This window comes from Oryctolagus cuniculus, chromosome 5 (genome assembly GCF_051225735.1).
Source record: "Oryctolagus cuniculus isolate XC-2025 breed Fujian yellow rabbit chromosome 5, ASM5122573v1, whole genome shotgun sequence".
Classification (NCBI taxonomy): domain Eukaryota; kingdom Metazoa; phylum Chordata; class Mammalia; order Lagomorpha; family Leporidae; genus Oryctolagus; species Oryctolagus cuniculus.
In genome coordinates, this window is record NC_142871.1 from 153,271,417 (window position 1) to 153,292,826 (window position 21,410).

At 43.2% G+C, this 21,410-nt stretch overlaps 1 protein-coding gene across 1 annotated transcript; it reads left to right on the forward strand.

Annotated features, from left to right (window-relative positions):
* The first annotated feature begins 1,856 nt into the window (after positions 1 to 1,856).
* On the forward strand, positions 1,857 to 20,474 carry SLC17A4 (solute carrier family 17 member 4). Its single transcript, XM_051855979.3, has 12 exons — positions 1,857 to 1,981; positions 9,278 to 9,468; positions 10,180 to 10,413; positions 10,504 to 10,591; positions 10,980 to 11,066; positions 13,205 to 13,323; positions 13,443 to 13,601; positions 16,413 to 16,545; positions 16,625 to 16,772; positions 17,596 to 17,686; positions 19,414 to 19,557; positions 19,656 to 20,474. Exons 1-11 carry the CDS (start codon positions 1,897 to 1,899, stop codon positions 19,546 to 19,548), a joined length of 1,470 nt encoding a protein of 489 aa, XP_051711939.1. The 5' UTR covers positions 1,857 to 1,896; the 3' UTR covers positions 19,549 to 19,557; positions 19,656 to 20,474.
* Positions 20,475 to 21,410: the final 936 nt, after the last annotated feature.

The following is a 21,410-nucleotide window of genomic DNA, read 5'->3' on the forward strand; positions in this document are numbered from 1 at the left end:
AGATTTACTTAGTTGTTTATTCTTTGAAAGGCAGGGCAACAAAGAGAGGGGAGGGGAGACAGAGAGACAGCAAGAGTGAGAGCAAGAAAGAGAGAGTGAGATCTGGGGACTCCATTCAGGTCTCCCACGGGAGTGCAGGGACCCAACTTCTCAAATAATCAGCTGCTGTCTACCAGAGCCTGTGTCAGCAGGCAGCTGGAATTGGGAGCCCAGCCAGGCCCGAAACCCAAGCACTGCCACATGAGGTGTGGGTGTTGCAACCAGTGTCTTAACCACAGGCCTTCCACCCATCCCAGAGGCTTACCACTTCCACCAGTGAAATTCCATGATATATTATTTTAGATGACTTTTGTGCTTTTTGTATCATTTAGTATTCTTATGATATGTCTAGGGGTAGCTTTCATTTCATTTCTCTGGCTTGAGACCCACTGGGATGCCTGAACCTGAGAAATCTTGTGTTTCATTTATTCTGAAAACTTTCTATGTATTATTTCTTGAAATACCACCTCTCTTTAATTCTCTTTATTTTCTCTTCCTAGATGTCCCATTCAACACACACTGAACCTTTTCACTCCATTTCCAGGTTCTTGACCCTGCTATCATCCCTCATTGTCTCAGTGAGCTTTATTGTGAATGATTACTTAGTGCTACCTTCTATTTCGTCAGTTCTTCCATTAGCCACAGCTAGTCACTTAGTCTCAAACTTCAACGCATAATGTTTTCTCTTGTACTTCAGGTAATCTCTTTCTTAAATCTGCCAGTTTACTGAGATCCTCGGAGTGGTTCCTATGCTATTTTCCAGTCAATTTTAAGCTCACTTATGTAATGTCTTTATCACATTGTTCCTATTTCTGGAAGTGCTCCATAGTCTAATCGTGCTATGTGTTGAGTCTGGGGAATTGCTCTGCATGGATCTCTTCTTTGAGTGCTTGTAATTTGAGGTCTTGAGCTCAAGTTAAGGGGAGCGGGAATTTTGCGTGATCTGTGTTGAGCAAATCACTTGAGGCTTGATTCTTCAGCCAACTTTTCAGCCCAGGATGAGTTCTGAGTGGACAGTGTGATTTCCAGTCCTCAACACCCCATAACACAGTCATGAATTTCAGAATTTGGGGGAGGCTCTTTATTTTCACACTGGAGCTCAAGACAATGTGCACAGCTATCACTGTCTCGCTGCTGCAGTGGGCAGAGCCTCTGTAAGATCTGAACCCCTTCATGGCTTTTGGATCTGTATTAGGACCTCCCTTAAAGTCTCCTTGCTGGCACGAGCCTAAGGCTTCATCCCTCACACCCACAGAGCAATCAATCTCAGTGCCCTGCATCAATTTCATCCATAGCCCAACTCTGGTCAATGATGAGGTAGCACAAACCTCTAATTCTCATAACATCCGTGGAGGTATCTCTTATTCTCTTTGGGTTGAAAGGATCTTTTCTGTATTTTAACTGATACATTTAGGTACTTATAAGAGCAGTTTTTCAGGTAATTGAATCTATTGGAAACTTCCCAATAAAATTTCAAATAAGATTGTCAAATTTTCACATGCAGTTGATACTAATGTGAGTTTAGAGATATCTGAACACAGAACTAGGGGAATCTTGCAATTTATGAAGGCAATATAGACCAGGCCCCTCATTTTGGAGAAGCATGTAGAAGACCCAAGGTAACAACAGTGACCTGTCCCAGGCCACTCATTGATCAGCCAGGATGACAAATTGGATTTCCTGAATCCTAATCCAGCATTTTCTCCAATAAACAGCATTTCCTCCTAATTCGTAGAAAGAAGGATTGTGATGCTGTCATATGAGATAGAGGGTGCTTCACTCTTTGTATTTGCTTTTGCATTTTTAAAATGATTATTTCAGTAGGTAAATGCCAGTCCCCGGGAAGAGAGAACGAAAATGTGTCCTGAAGCAGCTGTCAAGACCACAGATGTTTCTAAGGAGAACAATCAACAAACGACTCAAGAGCAAATCCCCAGGAAAGGTAGTTATGCAAAAGAATCTGGTTGTGGTTAAAACCGGGATCCATATCACCTTGCCTTCCTTTTTGGATGCTACATAGCTTTCCTCTTCCTACTGCCAAATGCCAAGAATCCTATCTGCTGCAGCACATTTTCACTGATAACCATTTTATGCCTCACAAGACACCTTAAATGTATATAGGACAAGTATACATTATGATATTACTTAGAGATGAGAAAAGTTCAGAGCAGATTCTAAGTAGGAACATGGAGAGTGACCTTGGCTTGTCTGACTTCAAGTCCAGGGCATGTCTCATTAGATCTGTCTGCTCACGTTATACCCAGCCAACATGCCCCAGGAAGAACAGACTTTTCTTTTCTACCACAACATAGAAGTCACTCCTCTTCTTCTCATCTATATCACATTTAGTTATTATCTATTACAAGCCATAGAAAACTATAGAAGACCTTATTTTACTCTAAGCCCTTACTGACTTAAACTACACTATTCATTAATTCTCTTGAGTATCTAACCTTTCAAAAGATAATGCCTTTAAAAAATGAAACGATAACCAAGATGGAAAGCTTTGAAATAGTCAACACTTTAGCCAGCTTCTCTAGGGATGTAGGGATGTAGGCATGCCTTTGAGGAAAAAGAGTTCTCCTTATGTCATCCACCAAAGAAGAAACCAGAAGACACCCACTCCAACATGCATTCTACAATTAACCAGAATTTGGCCTACAATCAAAATTTTTCTGGCGGCCACAGCTCAAAGTCTCATCCATCTCTAAGGATTTCAGAGTCTACTTTCTGTATCTGTTTCTCCATCTTTAAAAATGGGATGCTAGTAATGTAGGATAAGTTAGCTGATAACAGTAGCTAATGCTGGCATTAAACGAGTTGAAATACAAATACATAGAACAATAACTCACATAGAGCAAGCACCCTATAAACATTACCTATTATTGACACAACTCACTCCATACCTCTCACACCATACCACTCCTCAGCCCACTTTCTGGAACATTCATTTACAGTTTATCTAAAATGGGACTCCTATTGCTTCTTGGCCTTTTGGCTAAGATCAAGTATAAAATGGGACTCCCAAGTGGTCTTTCTGGTTTCTTCCACTGTCTTGTAGGACATCTGCCCCACCACTCTGTTCAGCACTCTGGTGACCACTCCAGGAGCTGAAGCAGACAATGCCTTTGTAAACCACTTTACCCAAGCCTGCTGTTAAAAATGACACCGGGGCCTGTGCCATGGCTCACTTGGTTAGTGCTCCGCCTGCAGCACTGGCATCCCAGATGAGTGCGGGGTTCTAGTCCCAGTTGCCCCTCTTCCAGTCCAGCTCTCTGCTGTGGCCTGGGAAGGCAGTGGAGGATGGCCCAAGTGCTTAGGCCCCTGCACCCGCATGGGAGGCCAGGAAGAAGCACCTGGCTCCCGGCTTCGGATCAGCGCAGCGCCGGCCGTAGCAGCCATTTGGGGAGTGAACCAACGGAAGGAAGACCTTTCTCTCTGTCTCTCTGTCTCTGTCTATAACTCTACCTGTTAAATAATAAAAAAAAAATGGCATCATGCTAAAAGCAGTCACACATTTTTTGGCAAAGTTCATCCTATTTGATAGGACAGGACCACAGCTGCTCCTCAAAGTCTCACCAGATTACAGTGTTGCATCTCCAGGTATTACTTTCAAGTGCTTAAGAATAAACCCTGCTGTTTCATCAGTTGGTGTCCAACATCATTATTCCTCTCAGCTCTTTGGCTCATAGTCACTGGGCACTGGGATGTTCTCCACATAAGATCCCCTAAGGCACGCTGGGTTTTCTTAGGGTATAAGAGCCTCCCACCCCCACCCAATGGCTACTGTCATCTTTACTTGGTACAGCTATTTCAGAGATACTGAGAGAACCAAATTGTGGTGTCCTATGGAATGTGGGGGAAATGCCCCTCTGTCATTATAGTGAGTCACCTGGTCACATCATGGAGTTATTTCTGCCATCATATCCCAGAGACCCTGAATAAAAACAATTGCACCTTTGGGTTCTGCAGAGTGTCAGTGGCCTTTCTTGGGGGCTGGCACCACGGCTCACTAGGCTGATCCTCCACCTGCCACGCCAGCACCCTGGATTCTAGTCCCGGTTGGGGCGCCGGATTCTGTCCCGGTTGCTCCTCTTCCAGGCCAGCTCTCTGCTGTGGCCCGGGAGTGCAGTGGAGGATGGCCCAAGTGCATGGGTCCTGCACCCGCATGGGAGACCAGGAGGAAGCACCTGGCTCCTGGCTTTGGATTGGTGCAGCGCGCTGGCTGCAGCGTGCCAGCTGTAGCAGCCATTTGTGGGGTGAACCAATGGAATAGGAAGACCTTTCTCTCTGTCTCTCTCTTGCTGTCTAACTCTGCCTGTCAAAAAAAAAAAAGAAAGAATTCATGGAGCTCATGAGCTTTCTCCCAGAGGCCCATGAGCTTCTGAATCTATCTAGGTTCAACCAGAAAACAAAACAGAACAAAACAAAACAAAGACAACCAGAAGCCAGAAGCCATTCTAGGTATGTCAACAAAGAAGGTATTTAATATAGAGACTGGAAGATTCCACAGGTCTGGGAAGCAAAATTCAGGTTGGTTACTTATGGGAAATCCATAAGTACAGGATGAGACATCACTAAAGCGGATGATTTTCAGGAGGGTGTTCCAATGTCACAGGCAAATATACCATGTACATGGTCATTGATTCAAACTTACCTGCCAGCAACTGCCTCTTGAGCATGATGCTTTCTCATTGTGTTCAGCCTTCTGAACAGATGTCCTCATTAGTAGAATCTGACAGTAGAATCTACTCACATGGTGATTGATCTGAGGATTGTAGCTTCCCAGGGCTTGCCCCTCTGATACTATGTGGGCTGTAGAAAGGTCGGTGAGACAGAGAATCAATAAACAGTTTCAAGGCAGCTTCCTTTCTTCCTATAAAAACCCTCAACAGCTTTTCAAAAAAGCACCTCCAACTGGGAAATTCTTCCCACTACACACTATGAACTCCAAGGGTTACTGACAGATTTCACACTCTGGTTGGACTTAGGAGAGGAGGCAAAACTCTCATCCTTAAAGCATGGTACAAAGTTAGAGAAAGAAAGAGAATGGTACTGTGAACCTTCAGTTCATGTCCCCAGCATGGAGTAGAAATATCTAGAAGCTGGACAGACCACAGATCAGGTGGTTCTACACTGCTGGGTAGTGCTTACCTGGTCTCATAGCTCATCAGCCTCTCTAAGCCAACTTGGTATTGTGTGTGTGTATGTGTGTGTATGTGTGTGTGTGTGTGTGTGTGTGGTGGGGAGTACAGTGCAATGGAGCAGAGGAAAGCATGTGTGCCTAAGAAATGAACTTGGAAATATGGAGGGCTTATCCCAGAATTCTAGGTCATTGCAGAATTAAAATGGAAGAGTAGTTAGCCACCCTTGAATTGATAACAGAATTCCATGACACCCTCTTGGCTCCCACCTGATGCTTCCTGCCAGCCACATGCAAACCATCAGCATCGCAAGGTAGCCTGGCCCTAAGCCACCAAGGGTGCCTCTGGACACAGGTTTCAGTAGGGGCAGAACAAAGTCACGCATGATTGGCTGATTAGCCCTTACAGGGGTAGACCCCAAAGGACCTACATAAACACCCATAGCGAAAAATAAAAGGGAAGGCATGTGTTAGACAAAAGGGAGATCAAGGAGCACACCTGCATACATACATTGCAATAGCTGCTGCCTACAAGTGCATGCTCTATGACAGGCATTGTTTGCATTTTGTGTATAGCAATGCCATTGAATACTCAAAGGAATTCTTAAGGAAGGTACTGCTAGCCTTATCCTCATTGCACAGCAGCCAGACCTCAGGCACAGAACAATTAAGGAGCTCATCTAAGTCATCCAGGCAGAGAGGCAGCCCTTCCAAGATGCTTCCCTGGCTCATTATATGTGGGAGAATCTCCAATTTCTGAAATTTCTCAATAACAACAATAATATTAAAGCTCAGAGTGTATGAAGTAAATCATCAGGGAAAAGGAAGAACTTTATTTATATAGAGATGAGAAGGGGAACTAAAGAAGAATAAACGTCACCACTTAATTAAAATTGGAATTAGACGCAGCAAGGGGAGAAATTATTGCTATGAAGTCAAATCAGGGATGTGGAGCCAAATCTTGAAAAAGTCGTGGAAAATGCAGGCTTAAAAATACTGGATGAGGAAAACAAAGATTAGAGAATAAATGAAAACTGGTTAATGTAGCGTCCAATTCACTGAGTCTGCAATTTCAAGATAAGTGTGTAGAAGAACTAAATAGACAGCTTACATGTAGAAAATGCATGAATCGTATACAAGAATTGGTTCCTTAGGAAAGAAGATGCCACTCATAGCAATGAAACAACCTGCCATTCAGGTTAACCAGGCAGAGATTAAACACAACCAAACTTGACAAAATAAGAGACACAAAGATTTAAAATGTATGCTAATTATAAGGAAACATAAAGGAAATGAATTTCTAGGAATGATGGCTTATAATAATGTAAATTTAATTAAAGTATGTAACATAATTTAATTAATGATTAGATATGTGATAGCTGATATAATTTGATTATAATACAATTTTCTAGGAATCATGACTTCTAGAATTTATAAATTTGAATAAAGAAAAATAAGAAAAATTTTATGGGTCTGAAAACATGTAAGAAATCAAAGAGGTTGTCAAAAAGTTGTCCCTTTCTAAACAGACAAATTATATCTTAGTAATTTAACTGGAAAAACTCTATGAGACTTTTAAGGAGCAGAAAATGCCTATGTATCTTGTGCAGAGGAATTTCAAATGATTTATGTAGATCCTTCACCTTAAGATTTGTCTGGGCCAGCGCCGTGGCTCACTAGGCTAATCCTCCGCCTTGTGGCGCTGGCATACCGGGTTCTAGTCCCAGTCAGGGCGCCGGATTCTGTCCCGGTTGCCCCTCTTCCAGGCCAGCTCTCTGCTGTGGCCAGGGAGTGCAGTGGAGGATGGCCCAAGTGCTTGGGCCCTGCACCCGCATGGGAGACCAGGAGAAGCACCTGGCTCCTGCCTTTGGATCAGCATGGTGCGCTGGCCGCGGCGGCCATTGGAGGGTGAACCGACGGCAAAGGAAGACCTTTCTCTCTGTCTCTCTCTCTCACTGTCTACTCTGCCTGTCAAAACAACAACAACAACAACAAAAGAAGATTTTTCTGACGAGAAAAACACCAGGCAAATCCCCACTGAGGGGCCTTGTACAAAATACCTGTCTGTACTCTTCCAAACTGTCAAGGTTCATCAAAAACCAGGAAAGCCTGAGAAACTGTCACAGCCAGGAGGAGCCTATGGGGACTTGGCAACTAACTGCAATGCGATCCCAAAATGGAATTTTGGAACAGAAAAAAAGACACTAACTAAAAACTAAGAAAAAGCTGAATAAAATACTAACTTTAGTTAACCATAATGTCAATGTATTTGAGAATTCAATGATTCCATAAATCTAAAGCTGTTTTAAATGATAAAGTTGTTAAGAAAACAGGAAATGGTAATTGCCTAAAATATTTTGGGTCAGAGATTGAGGTGGCAAGCTGGTAACTTTCTATTTTTTCCAAAGCTCACATGGCAAGAACAGCACATGTACACACACATATAACACAAACTGTATGCTTATAATTCTAGCTAATGTCAGAGCAAAATAATTCACTTTTTTTTTTCATTGAAAACAGCTAGTAAGACTAAGGCATCATTCTAAGGATGCCATGATAGGCAGATATCTTTAATAATTGTTGCAATGAATTTGCATGAGCTGGATCAGTTGTGTCCTGAGACACAGGTCGTGAACCTGTTTTTCGGGTGAGAAACAGAGGCAATGGAAGCTCAGAGACTTGCCCAAGAACACACAGCTGAAAATAAAGCACCTAGGATTGGAACACAGGAAACGGACTCTAGGACTGAAATGCATCTGATAAAACTCATGTAATCTCCTCAGATATTTTAGAACAAGAGGATAATTTGATACGATTAAAGCGTGTCACACAAAAAAACAATAGCATACCTAATGGTATAATGTGAGAAGCCTTTCTAGTAAATTTCTGTACCTAAGGACTGTCACTCATCATTCCTATTTAATATTGCTTTGAAAATGATAAAATTACTGAAGTGAATGAAATAAATGTTGCAAATGGAAAAAATTATTTTAAATCATTATTTAAATCATAATCATTCCATTATATGTAATTTTAAATTATTACTATTAGTCAAAATCCACAGGGGAAAAACCCAGTTACAGAAACAATACAAAATAACATAAAACTTGTGTGGAACTTAACTGAAGAGAATTATAAAATTTTACTGCGGGCAAAGCAAAAACATTGAATATCTGGGTAGGCTAGGAGAAAGCAATACTATAAATGTGGCAATCCTTCTTAACTTAATTTGCCATAACAATAGACATTGATCAAAAATCCAGGGTAAATTTTTGTAGATGGGGTGCATGGGCTCCTAGAGTTAGATGCCCTTAGATTTAAACCCAAAGTGAGGGTTGGCCAATTCCTAGAACTCAGCAAGAACATCAATACACAGAAGGGTGCAGGGCTGGCCCCTCCAAGTGTGACCAAGGACTCTGATCACATATTACACATATTATCCATCTTCTCTGCAGGGACAGGCAAGTAAGCCTTGCAGCTGTTGTCAAACCAATACGAATATGCTACTCAGTCACAAGGACAGCCCCAGAGCTCTGATGGCACACTGGCATGCTTTGTGCAAGCTTGGATTGCAGTATTATGACACTGAAATACTTCTACCATCTAACTCTAGCCTATCTTTCAAGTTTCCTCTCCTACAGGCCTCCAGCAAGTCAATCTTTCATGTTCTTGTGTTACAAATGCCACTTTGTTACATCCCAGCTGCCCCAGCAAGGTGCCTGGGAATCATTTCCAATCATCCTCTCTCTTTTGCCCTCTATATTCAATTAATCACTGTTTCAAGTCTTTTACATCTGTTTCTTCCCATTCCCCTTCTCATCAGTTCATCCCTTGGGCCTGCTGGGACAGCACTGCCTTCATGCAGGCTCTGACCAATCACACCATAGTCTCTGTTGAGGAGTGCTTGGGGGGCGGGAGAGACTACCTGCCTCAGCTCCTCCCAGGGGGCAGGTCCACCAGACACTAGGGGGCGATATCTGCTCTCTCTATATTTCTGCTTCACACACAGACACCAGTCTTCTCCCTCTTCCAGACTGGGTAGGGATTGGGAAAAAGCATTCTGACTTAAAGACTTGTTGTGCCTTCTGGTTTCAGGTTTTTGTACAGTCCGACATGGCCTGGCCTTCATCTTGCATTTCTGTAATTTTTCAATCTACGCCCAACAGACGAACCTGAGCATCGCCATCACAGCCATGGTGAACAACACGGCCCTGCCCAGCCAGGCCAATGCCTCCTTGAGCTCCCAGGACAACTGGAATGAAACGCAGACGGAATTCCAGGCAACAGTAAGTTTAATGAGGCTGTGAACCCTTCCTCGGATTCAAATGATTTGACTTAAAGGATTGTTTTACAAAAGAGTGTGAATCATTTAACCAGTGAATATTTATGAAGAATAAACTATGTGTCAGGAGAGGCATGAGAACATGCTGTATATCTAAGGAGATTATAACCCGACTTGGTGTATATGAGTGTAACTGGGGCCTATGAGTGATGGAAGCAGGCCATTTCAAAGACATAAATTTTTCTCCTACAATGATGGAAATCACTCAACCTGGGTCTCCCATTTGGGTGGTAAGGACCCAGGTACTTGGGTTCTCACATGCTGCCTCCCAGGGTACACATTAGCTGAGAGCTGGAATTAGGAGTAGAATATCCTCAAACTCAGGCATTTCCATATGGAATGCGAGTATCACAAGAGACATCTTAATTGCTATACCAACTGCCTGCCCCCAACGATGTCTTTTCTTGATAGACTCTCTCTATTTTATGGTTTTATTATGTTTTAACTGGCTGATTATTTGTGTCAGAGTAGTGGAAAAGGTTGTGCATCGTTTAGAGTTTTTTCTTTTTTTAAATGAAACCCATAGATTAGAGGAATTTTAGAGAACTAAAAGGAAAGGAAATTGACCCTCCTCCTCTTTTTGCCTCTCAGGTCCTCACAATAAAAGCTGTCAGCTTCCCAACCACAGACCAGTGAGCTTCTCTTTGTTGTTTAGGCCCCTGCATATGACTGGAGTCCTGAAATCCAGGGGACCATCCTCAGCTCCCTCAACTATGGCTCGTTCTTGGCTCCCATTCCCACTGGCTATGTGGCTGGAGTATTTGGAGCCAAGTACGTGGTTGGTGTTGGCTTGATTGCTACCTCAGTCCTGGGCCTCCTCATTCCACTGGCCGCTGACGCTGGAGTGGCCTGGCTCATTGTTGTTCGCGTTTTTCAAGGCATAGCCCAGGTACCACACTATTTTCCAAGTATGAATGAAACATAGGTTTCGGAATGAGCTCATATTTCTAAGAATGGAATTTCCCTCCCCGCCACCCAGGTTATGGTTTTCACAGGTCAGTATGCACTTTGGGTCAGATGGGCTCCACCTGTGGAAAGGAATCAACTCATTAGCATTGCTGTATCAGGTAATTGACCCCTCACCCTCACCTAATACACACAGTCCAAGAGGATGCAGCAAAGACCCACACTTGCTCTAAAGCCTTACCCCAAATGGAATACTTACTGTGTACTAGACATTCTTGTGTTTTGCACATATTAATTTCATTTGAGCCTCAGAACAATCTTTCAATTCAGCTATATATAAAATTATTTCTGTTTCAAAGACAAGGAATTTGAGACACAAATAGAGTAAAAACGTGTTTCAGATCCCATAGCTGAAAGAAAGAACACGGCTTGAACCTAGGCAGTTGCACTGAAGCTCATACCTCAGTCATGTGTGGCTCAGCTTTGTAGGAAGCATGCAGAGTGCAACGCTGGCCCCTCACCCAAAACATCCTTGCATCTTCTGTTTAGGGGCGAAGCTGGGATCCTTTCTTGTGCTCCTTGTTGGCGGTCTCATCTGCCAGAACCTAGGGTGGCCTTATGTCTTCTATATTTTTGGTGAGTTTGTACTTTCTGAATCTCAGAATTTTATCTAATGATAGAAAATGGTGGGCGTAATTTCTGTGATTCAACTTAAATCCTAATAGATACAGGTGTTTATACTGTTAATGTTGAATGTTCAGAGCTCACCATGTTGTGAGTTTTATGTGTTATAAAATGGCATACAAGTTTTAGTAGCCTGAGTGTGCAGCTAGAATAACCTTATGACTTTGAAAGACATCATAACATTCCTTCTCACTTCTTAATTGCAATGAAAGGACCCTAGAGAAGTTTCTTTAGAAGAGGCTGAAAGTGCCATCTTGGTGGGACTGTAATGTTGGTCATGCTTATTTATTTAGCACAGTGTTTTAAATCTCTCCTATTATTACAACAACCAGCATATCATGTGAATTAACCTAATCATAGGTTAGATTCTAATGGGTGTAGAGAATTAATCAGGAGAGACTGCAGAACAAGGCAGACCAGGTGAAGCTCAGGAGGGAATATGGTACACAGACAGATGCTGCAGAAAGATTCCAAAATCACTTGGAATATTCCAGAAGCAATATTTCACCACATCACAATTTGACCTTCATTGACCTCTGGTTGGGATCTGTCCAGCAGATTTGGTACAATTTTGAAATGTTTCCTGAAATCCCACCTGCAAATTGCCTGATTCCTGAAGTTAAATCCCACTGATGTTTTCATTAGGGAGTTGTCTTCTCACATCAATGGTCCCTGTAACATCAGGTCAATATATTCACTAGAAAAAAATCTTTGAAGATTGACTACTACAGTATATCAACCTTCAGAGATTACAAAAATTATTCAAGGAAAGGGCCTTACTGTGTTTAAGGTTTTGAGAAACAGTAAGAAGTACAAACAAAATAGAAACTCATTAAGTATTTATTGAATCAATAGTAATGTCTTCCAATCCCAATGAGCACCTTAATGCTTCCCACTTGCTTAAGTTCCTTGATGGCACAACTGTGACTTTGTAGTGTCATATACTTAAAATTTAGCAAAATACATGGTGTACGGTGGCTTCTGGATCATGTTTGTGAAGGAATGTGTAAATGATAAGTTAGCCATATGAAGAGGCCTCTTAAACCTCTGTTAAGATTTTAAAAAGGGAATTTAAAAGAGATTTATTTATTTATTTGAAAGGCATAGTTACAGAAAGAGTGGGACATACATACATACACACACACACACACACACACTTTTGTTGGCTCACTCTCCAGATGACTGCAACTGGGCCAAACCAAAGCCAGGAGGACTTGGGCCATCTTATGCTGCCTCCCCTCACATATTAGCAGGAAACTGCATTGGCAGTGGAGCAGCTGAGATTTGACCTGACACTCATATGGGATGCCAGTGTCAAAGGTGGCAGCTTAACCTGCTGTGCCAAAAAAACAATCCCATAAAAGGGAATTTTAAGTCATATTTCTACTCAAAACTGCTAATGTTGACTTCCTCAATACTTTAATAATGTATATGTATTAGAGACAATTTCTTGGTTCAGTATTAATTTCATTTAATGTCTGGAAATGATCTGGGTAATCCATTTTACATAATAACATACTGCTTTGAACTCTTAAGTGTTCTTGGGAAAGGAAACAGATATCCAAAGTTTTAATGAGGAAAGAAACTGCAGAAGCATGGGTAGTGGTAGGGCTGCTGATAGGTACTTAAATGTGGTGGGTACATTCAAGCACTTGGGGCAGACACAGTAATAAGTAGTAACAGCGTGTTATGCCTCCAAGAAGGGCATTCCAGAAACTCAGTGGTTTAAGATAGCAATCATTCACTCGCATTGTTCTGTGTAGCAGCTGGGTGGTTCTGCCTTCGGAGTGTGGCATCTGCTTTGGACAATGGATTAGCTGGAGCATGTCCCTCCCAGGGTCAGAGCACTCCCTGTTCCCCTCAAAAAAGGCAATGCTACTTAATGCCTGGGCTTAGAACTGTCCCATTCCATTGGCACAAGCAAATTAGATGGCTGAGACCAAAGTCAAATGGTAGGGGTATCTGACCACCCACCATAGGGCCATGAAAAGATAGTACTGCATGGAGAGGTGGGGTGTAGGAGCCATTCTGTCAACCTCAGGGCCAGGGCTGACTGAAAGAAGAACTCCAACTGGATCCTCTTTTTCCAGGTGCAATTGGGTGTGTCTGTTGTCTTCTCTGGTTTCCTCTTGTTTATAATGACCCCAAGGATCATCCCTTTATCAGCGCGGGTGAGAAGAGTTACATCGCGTGTTCACTGGCTCAGCAGGTACCTGGGCACTTCCTCCCATTTCCCTATGTCTCTGTGTCTGCACATCTCAGTGAAGAGTCCATCGGAACAGAGCTCTTGTCGCTGATGGATGGATACTGATATGTGCTTTCTTCCAGGACTTGCCAAAGAAGTCTCTTCCCATTAAAGCTATGATCAAATGTCTACCACTTTGGGCCATCTTAGTATCTTATTTTTGTGAATACTGGACTGTTCATATAGTAACGTCATACTCACCAACATACATCCGCTCTATACTTCAAACCAGCGTCACAACTGTAAGTACAGAGAAAGACAGTTTACTTTGCCCTTGTGTTTAAATGCTTCGTTATATAATCCTCTGTTTTCCCCACGGTCACAAAATCAAGGGATTAGGCCCAGGTCTCCAGGTGGGGCCTGCCACCTGGTTTACTTGGATTCTGGTTGCTCTTAATATGGTTTCCTACTTACTGGGTTGGGACAGTGTGGGTCTAGGCCAGCTTGGTATTCACAGAATGTCATACTTTTAAGGGACCTACACACAAAATTTTATCCTCATTTCAATCAACATTTGGACACAAGATACTGTGCAGATAGTATAACAACAAAAGAAATTCTGCCTTTGAGAAAACTAATGATGACTATCAACAATATATATTGAAAATAAGACATTATTAATAGGACATAAAGTCCCAAATAGGACATATATAAAAATTGTAGATCATTTTAATATAAATGTTTTGTTCAAGTTTAACATAGAAAAGGTGACATATTTGTAGCTCTCTGAATTTTCATTTGGCTGACAGGAGCCTTTCAACTTCTGCTGGATGGATGTCTTTTTTTAAAAAATTAATTTTTATTTATTTGAAAAGTAGAGTGACAGAACATTTGCTGTTTCACTCCCCCAAAATGGCTGCAATAGCCAGGGCTAGGTCAGGCCAAAGCTGGGAGCCAGGAACACCATCCAGGCCTCTTACACTCTCACATGGTGGCAGCAGCCCAAGGAGTTGGGCCATCTTCTACTACTTTTTCAACTGCATAATCAGGAAGCTGGATCAGAAGTGGAGCAGCTGGGACTTGAACTGGGACTCTGTTATAGTATGCTGGTGTTGCAAGCAGTGGCTTAACTTGCTAGTGACAATGCCAGCCCCTAGATGTATATCTTAAAAGTGGCAAAAAATGGGTCTGGCACTGTGGCTCGGTAGGCTAATTCTCTGCCTGCTGCACCTGCATCCCATATGGGTAGCCGGTTCTAGTCTCAGCTGCTCCTCTTCCAATCTAGGTCTCTGCTATGGCCTGGGAAAACAGTAGAAGATGGCCCAAGAACTCGGGTCCTTGCCCCAACATGGGGGACCCAGAGTAAGCTCCTGGCTCCTGGCTCTGATCCGCTCAGCTCCAGCTGTTGCAGCCATTTGGGGAGTAAACCAGCAGATAGAAGACCTTTCTCTCTCTTTCTCCCTCTCACTGTCTGTAACTCTACCTCTCAAAAAATAAATAAATAAATAAATAAAGTGGCAAAAAGTGTATCAGGTGTCATGGCCTGCTAGCGACAGATCACAAAGCCCCCAACTACTACTCCACCCTTGTCTTCTGTACTCAAAGGTAGGCCTCTTACACTGATGGTAACAGAGGGCTGACCTTGGTGGTGGGCAGAGTCTGGGGAGTATGCATGCACAGAACTTTCTGAGCTGAGTTCAGAAAGTCCCAGAGGGAGTGGCTCTGTGTCTGCTCAAAAAGGGTCAGGGCCTGAGCCAGATTTGCCAACCAGGGACTCAGGGGACAAGCCGGCTGACAGGGCTGGCCGACAGATATCCTGAATCTCACTGGGGCAAGTGATTTGTGGCTGGTGTGGCACCAGGAAGACCAAGCTGAGGAGGAGGAGGATGGGGGAAAAGGGCCTTAGACTAAGTTACATAAGCTTATTCTCATCTGTAGAATGATCCACTTGAACCGGGTGAGGCATTACTCCTTTTGACTATTTGGATTGTACACTGCACAGGATGATCTTTTCCTTGTAATTTAAGGCTAAAATTTTAATTTAGAAATTGAATTGGTAATAACAAGATTCAACATTTAGAAACTAGATTCATAGGTAAACCGTGAAAAAATCTTACTCTCATTCATGTTTTTAATGCTCCTGCTATCCTGGCCCACTCCATAAATCACTCTGAAAATTTCTTATTTTGATCCCTTTTGAGAATGCAAGCACCCATGAATGGTTATTTTTATTTTTCCAATGTGCTTTTTTACGTAGAATATTATATACTATATATACTGATATGTTTTATATATGTGGATACTTCAAAAAGTTCACAGACATGTATTGTGAAAAAACTACACTTGTATATAAAAAATGTTCTTTTACATCAAACTTACCTTTTAATTCTATTTTCCATGAACTTTTTGAGTTCCTTGGTACTAAGTTTTTGCCATTAAATATGCCATGGAGATCTCTTTACACCCATGCACGAGAACCTTACTGATGAACATTTGTATTGTTTCTAGTCTCTGAGTAATGCCACAGTGAAAACCTTGCTCAGCTGTCATGCATTTGCATGAGCATTTCTGCGGCATAAATTTTTGCATATCAGGTTGCTGAGTCAAAGGGTGACTGTCCTATCAATTGTCCCCATATAGATATTTGAGACCTGGCCACAGAACATGCCAAAAACCTCCCATTTTTTTTGCTAGTTTGGTCCTTGAAAAGGCATATCTTGCGATTGTGTTATTTTGCTTGTGTTTTATTTTAAGTGAGCTTATGATTATTTGGTAACTTTTAAATATGTTTAGGAGCCACTTATCTTTCTTTTATCTTCACTTGTTTATATCCTTTGACTATTTTTCTGCTGGTTTTGATCTTTTACATATCTATTTCCTGCTGAGTTTTGGACTTGTAGGTAAAGACAACATTTATGTTTTGCAAAGTGAGCTGCACGTGTACGCTTTCTCAGGCACCACGGTTACACTGGCTCATTCCAGGAGCATGGGATTTGCATTAAAAGTGATTTGTATATAAAGAGAAGCCATAGATGTGGACAACCCATGAGAGGTCAGTGCGTGTCACAGTGGGCGGTGAGGGCACACGTATTCACCTCGTCTCTGGTCTTCAGAGTGGGATGCTGTCATCACTGCCACATATCTCTGGCTGTATCTGCATTATCCTTGGAGGTCTACTGGCTGATTTTCTCCTCTCCAGAAAAATTCTCAGACTCATCGTCGTCAGGAAACTCTTCACTACTATAGGTGAGGCTCAAACTGATACAGGGGTGGATGTGAGAAACGCAGGCGGCCCCCTATTCATTCTATTTTTCCTCTGCCTCAGGGGTCCTTGGCTCCTCTGTGGTCCTCGTGTCTCTGTACTGGGTCAAATCCAGCCCCGCGGCCACCATCACCTTCTTGATACTGACTACCGTCTTCACCAGCTTCAATCAGCCAGGCTCCCTCATAAACTTCTTGGATATTGCTCCTCGGTATGGACCCCTTTGCCTCATTCCTACCAGCTCAGTGCCGGTCCAGTAACCTTAAATCTGACATGCAGGCAACTTGAGACATTGTAACACAGGTCACAGGTAATGTCAACTCCAGTCCTACCTCCAAATAATTCCTGCAAGGGACCTGGAGCTGGTCAGTCATGCTGAACTTGGTGTTTCCAGGTATAAAAAGAGAACTCAGCAACCATGTTCACAGCTCAGCTGTGGGAAACACACACTTTCTGTTGAGGAATGTGGCAATCACACAGGACTTGGAGACAGAAAGTATTCATGAGAAGTCACAGGGTTAGCTCATATGAGGCTCCAGTGAAGGGTGAGAACACAGAATCAAAGCAGAAATAGTTACCTCTACTGGAGGTCCACAGAGTAGCCTAAGGCTTCCAACTGTAGCTCCAGGGACCTGTACAGTCTAACACAACATACTTCATCCTTGGAGAAGTAACCACTGAGACATGTGGGAGATACCTTGGTCTCAGCAAGCAAATTTCTCATGCAACAGAGGTTTCTTTATACCCCAAAACAAGGCTACAGAAGCAGGCTCAATTGTAGTAATCAACTATATAAAACAGGTGCAAACCATCATTCTGCATAAACAATACACAATATTGACCAGTTAGGACATATTACCCCTTGGAAGTCTTGAATTTTAGCACAGGATTAAACTAGTCATTAATCAGTACATTTCATTCAGGTTTAACCAAGGGTCCGCACCATCACAGGCTAGGCACAGAGCTGCAACAGAACAGCCGAGAATAATCCTCTGCCCACATGGGAATGTCTCTCTTTTCTCTCCCACCATCAGGTACGCCGGCTTTATCAAGGGACTAATGCAAGTGTTTGCAATCTTAGCTGGAGCCATCTCTCCCACCGTTGCTGGAGTTTTAGTCGGTCAGGTGAGCTTGACATTCGGATGAATATTCAAAAGAGAAACATATAGGAGTCACTTGGTAAGAGTTGGATTAATGATATTTTTGTTATCTCCTCAATGTGCTTCAATGACAACTCAAGAATCTTGAACACTTGACCATCAGCCCCACTTAGAGAAATCATCACATGTTTGGGTGTGGAGTAAGGGAAATGCTGACTGTAAGGAATCTGTGCTTTATGAGTTCTTAGAGGATAAGCTTCATGTGCTCAACACAAGATTTCTAGCAATATTCATGATGTTTCTCCTAGAGTGGACCACCACCCTGGTTTCCGGGGACTGAGGGATTTCCCAGGATTTGGACTTTCAATGTTAAAATATTGAATGTCCAGGCAAAATGAGATGATTTGGTCACCCCATACAGAAACCTGCAAATATTCACAGAGTGAATAAGCCATCCATGAGTGAGGGTGCTGAGCGCTCGCCAGGGTGAAGGAACAATGTGCACTCACATGGAGGCTCATGAGTGGTCAGTGCGGAGGCTCTTCCGAACAGTGCTGCTTACACGGTGCTTTTCTATTGGCACAGTCTTCCATCCTAGGACATGTATTTTACATAGTCAAAACAAATAAACTCATTTGAGGACTTGAGCATTTCCTAAAAATATTACTGATACAGACTTGAAGAAAGATGTATGTTATAGCCACACATCATTCTTCAACTTTCCTGTGGTTTTCCATAAGTAAATCAGGAAAGGGAGTGTAGAATAACAAAGGAAGGGTATTTCTGAAAGAGTATTCAAGAATGTTTATTGTATTAATTTGAAAGAAGAGATGAGAGAGAGAGAGAGAGAGAGAGAGAAGAGAGAGAGAGACAATTGTCCACAATAGCCAGGGTTGGGCCAGGCCAAAGCCAGGAGCCAGGAATTCCATCTGGGTTTTTTATGTAGATGGCAGAGATTCAACCACTGTAAATATCACCTGCTACCCCCCAGGGTGTGCATTAGCAGGAAGCTGGAATGAGGAGAGAGCCAAGACTCAACCCCAACCACTCTGATACAGGATGTGGGCATTCCAAGTGGAGTCTTAATATTATACCAAATGCCAGTCCCAGAAATTATATTTTTAAATAAAATGAATTTCCTTCTCTTTTTTGAAACTTTAATTCCCTTCCTGACATTGACTAACACACTGTCAGGAAATTATTGTTTGAAACAAAAATTCTCAAACTGATCTTGCTTTTCCTGCAACTTGTCCATTCATTCATTATGCATCCATTCATTCATGCCACAGTGTTGTGCACTGTTTAACTGAATAAGGAAAGCAAAAGTTCATTCTCTTGTGAAACCTATATTGTAGGAAAGAAATGGATAGCAAATGAGTGAAATAAGTAAAGTATATGGCATATTGAATGATGGTAAGTGGTAAGAGAAAAGAATAGGGCATGTCACAGGGATAGAATTTCAATTTAGATGAGTGATCAGTGTCATTGGAAAATGTCACAATCAAGCAGACTGGAAGGAAGGGAGGGAGTTGGGTAGGTGGGTGTCTTTGTGGGGAGCATTCGGCTAAGGGAACAGCCAGTCCACAGGCCTCATGGCAGAAAGGTACTTGCTCATTACAAGAGCAACCAGGAAGACCCTGGAGAGATAGCTAAGCTGGGGGAGGGCCAGATGGCTGTGAAGCCACAGCCTTTTGTGAAGCAGAGGCACAGGAATTCGGTGACTCTGAGTAACCTGGAGTTTCCTGCCTCTAGGATTCAGAATTGGGTTGGAGGAATGTCTTCTTGCTTGCAGCTGCCATTGACATTTCTGGCTTGATCTTCTACCTCATCTTTGGCCGAGCACATGTGCAGGACTGGGCTAAAGAGGAGACATCCACCCATTTCTGAGAGAGCCAGGTGAGGGATAAGATCCCGGCACTTTTATTCCCACCCACACTTCCCTTTTGTGCTGCCTCACCAATTTATCACTTAACTGGAGCTGGTGTTGTTTCTAGTGTTTTCCAAGAGAACTTGGCCATGGAATACCAACGACATTGTCATGCCTGGAGATTTTAAAGGAAGAAAAAGGGCAACAGCTCCTGTGTCTGAGTTTCTGTGAGTTCTCCACTCTTTCCACTGTTCCTGTGGTGAAAACATCAGGGGCTGGAAGGACATTTTCTCAGAAAAGCAGAGGAGAAAGCTGGAACCATGGGAGTGGGGATTGAGAATCACAAGGAGAGTGGGGCCCAACCACCCTGAGAGCTGTCATCGAAGGAAAACCTGCAACAAGGGAAAGCATCGTAACTTCTGGAGGCCAAAACAGGCAAAGCTGCTGAGAGATCCCAGTGAGAAGCGATACAAGGCCACTCAGACTTGGCACGGAGAGGAGGCCTAAGTGAAAAATGACAAAGACGGAAGGACGATAGCGTGAACTCATCACGACAAGGCAAGTCAGCATTCCTGCAGTTAAGGAGCAGGACCAGGCTCCCACTCTTGCAGATGACTGGCTTTCCACGGATGCTGCTGTGGAGCTGGAGCCACCCCCAGGATGCCTGAGCTACACAGGCACTCTCCCCCATCAGCTCCCTCACTCTGACCTTCCTTCTGGCCAGCTCGACCCCAGTCCCACATCTGGCTTGTGGATATGGGCACATCCTTTGCATCTCAGTGAGTGGACACTATCCAGTTTCTCTCTCCTCCCCTTCATGCTGTCACCCCCATCTTGGGTACCCATTGCTCCTCTGACTTGGAATCCTACTCACCATCCCATGGGCCTAGTTCAATGTTCACCTCCTTCACCTGAAATGTCTTCCAAAATACATGCAAGACCCACATTGGCTTGAGCCTGTTCCAAATGTCTACAGAGTATGCATGGTGTGTCTGCTTCATTAAGTTCCCATACAGGTAGCATGGGGCAATGCTGAGACCAAACACTAAATGAGTATCAATGAACACGTACCATGGTGGCATGGCAGAAACTACAATCACACACAGCTTCCAGGAACGGAACGTCTCAGGAGGAGAGATGACTTTAATCAGAGGATCACACAAAGGAACGTGTGATGACAGCTGTGGGAAATGAAGTAATGAGGAGCCCTGGGCCAGGAAAGTGGACAGTGAAGGCACTAACCTGAGAGCGAGGGAGGACCACGACCACACAGAGCTGGGTTCTGAAGGACAGCAGTTTCCTGGTGCAGAACATTCTAGAAAGAACGCACAGCACAAGCCAAGGTTTGGTGGCAGGAGAGAGCATCAGATGCAGCCAGAGCACAGAGAGTCAGGGAAGCACGGTTGGTTTGGGAGGAGGCTATAGAAATATTAAGGTCAAGGACACGTAGAGCACCATGAACCAAGAGAAGTGCAGTGGCCTTTATCCCGCAACTAGAGCAGTGTTTCAGCGGGAAAGTACACAGTCAGGGTGTTGTGTTTCAAAATTGCTCTGCACGAGGCAACAGGTTAGAGCAGGAGTCCACAGTGTATTCCAGGAGAGGGATGGCTCCTGGCATGAGGGAGTGGACACGGTGAGGGGTAAACAGAATATCTGATTTATGAGAGAAACCTGACAAGGCTCCAACACTGAAAGAGTAGAAGCTGTCCAGGGCGACTCCTGGGTTTGCTCTCAGGTTATTCCTTTCTGTATCTGAAACTTTACATGGCATTTAAACAAATAGACATTCTCTGGGTTTTCAGTGGAAACACCCGCTTCCATTTCCTACTTAGTCTAATGTGTTTACACAAGTTAGCTGCAAGTGATCATTCCTTTACCTAGG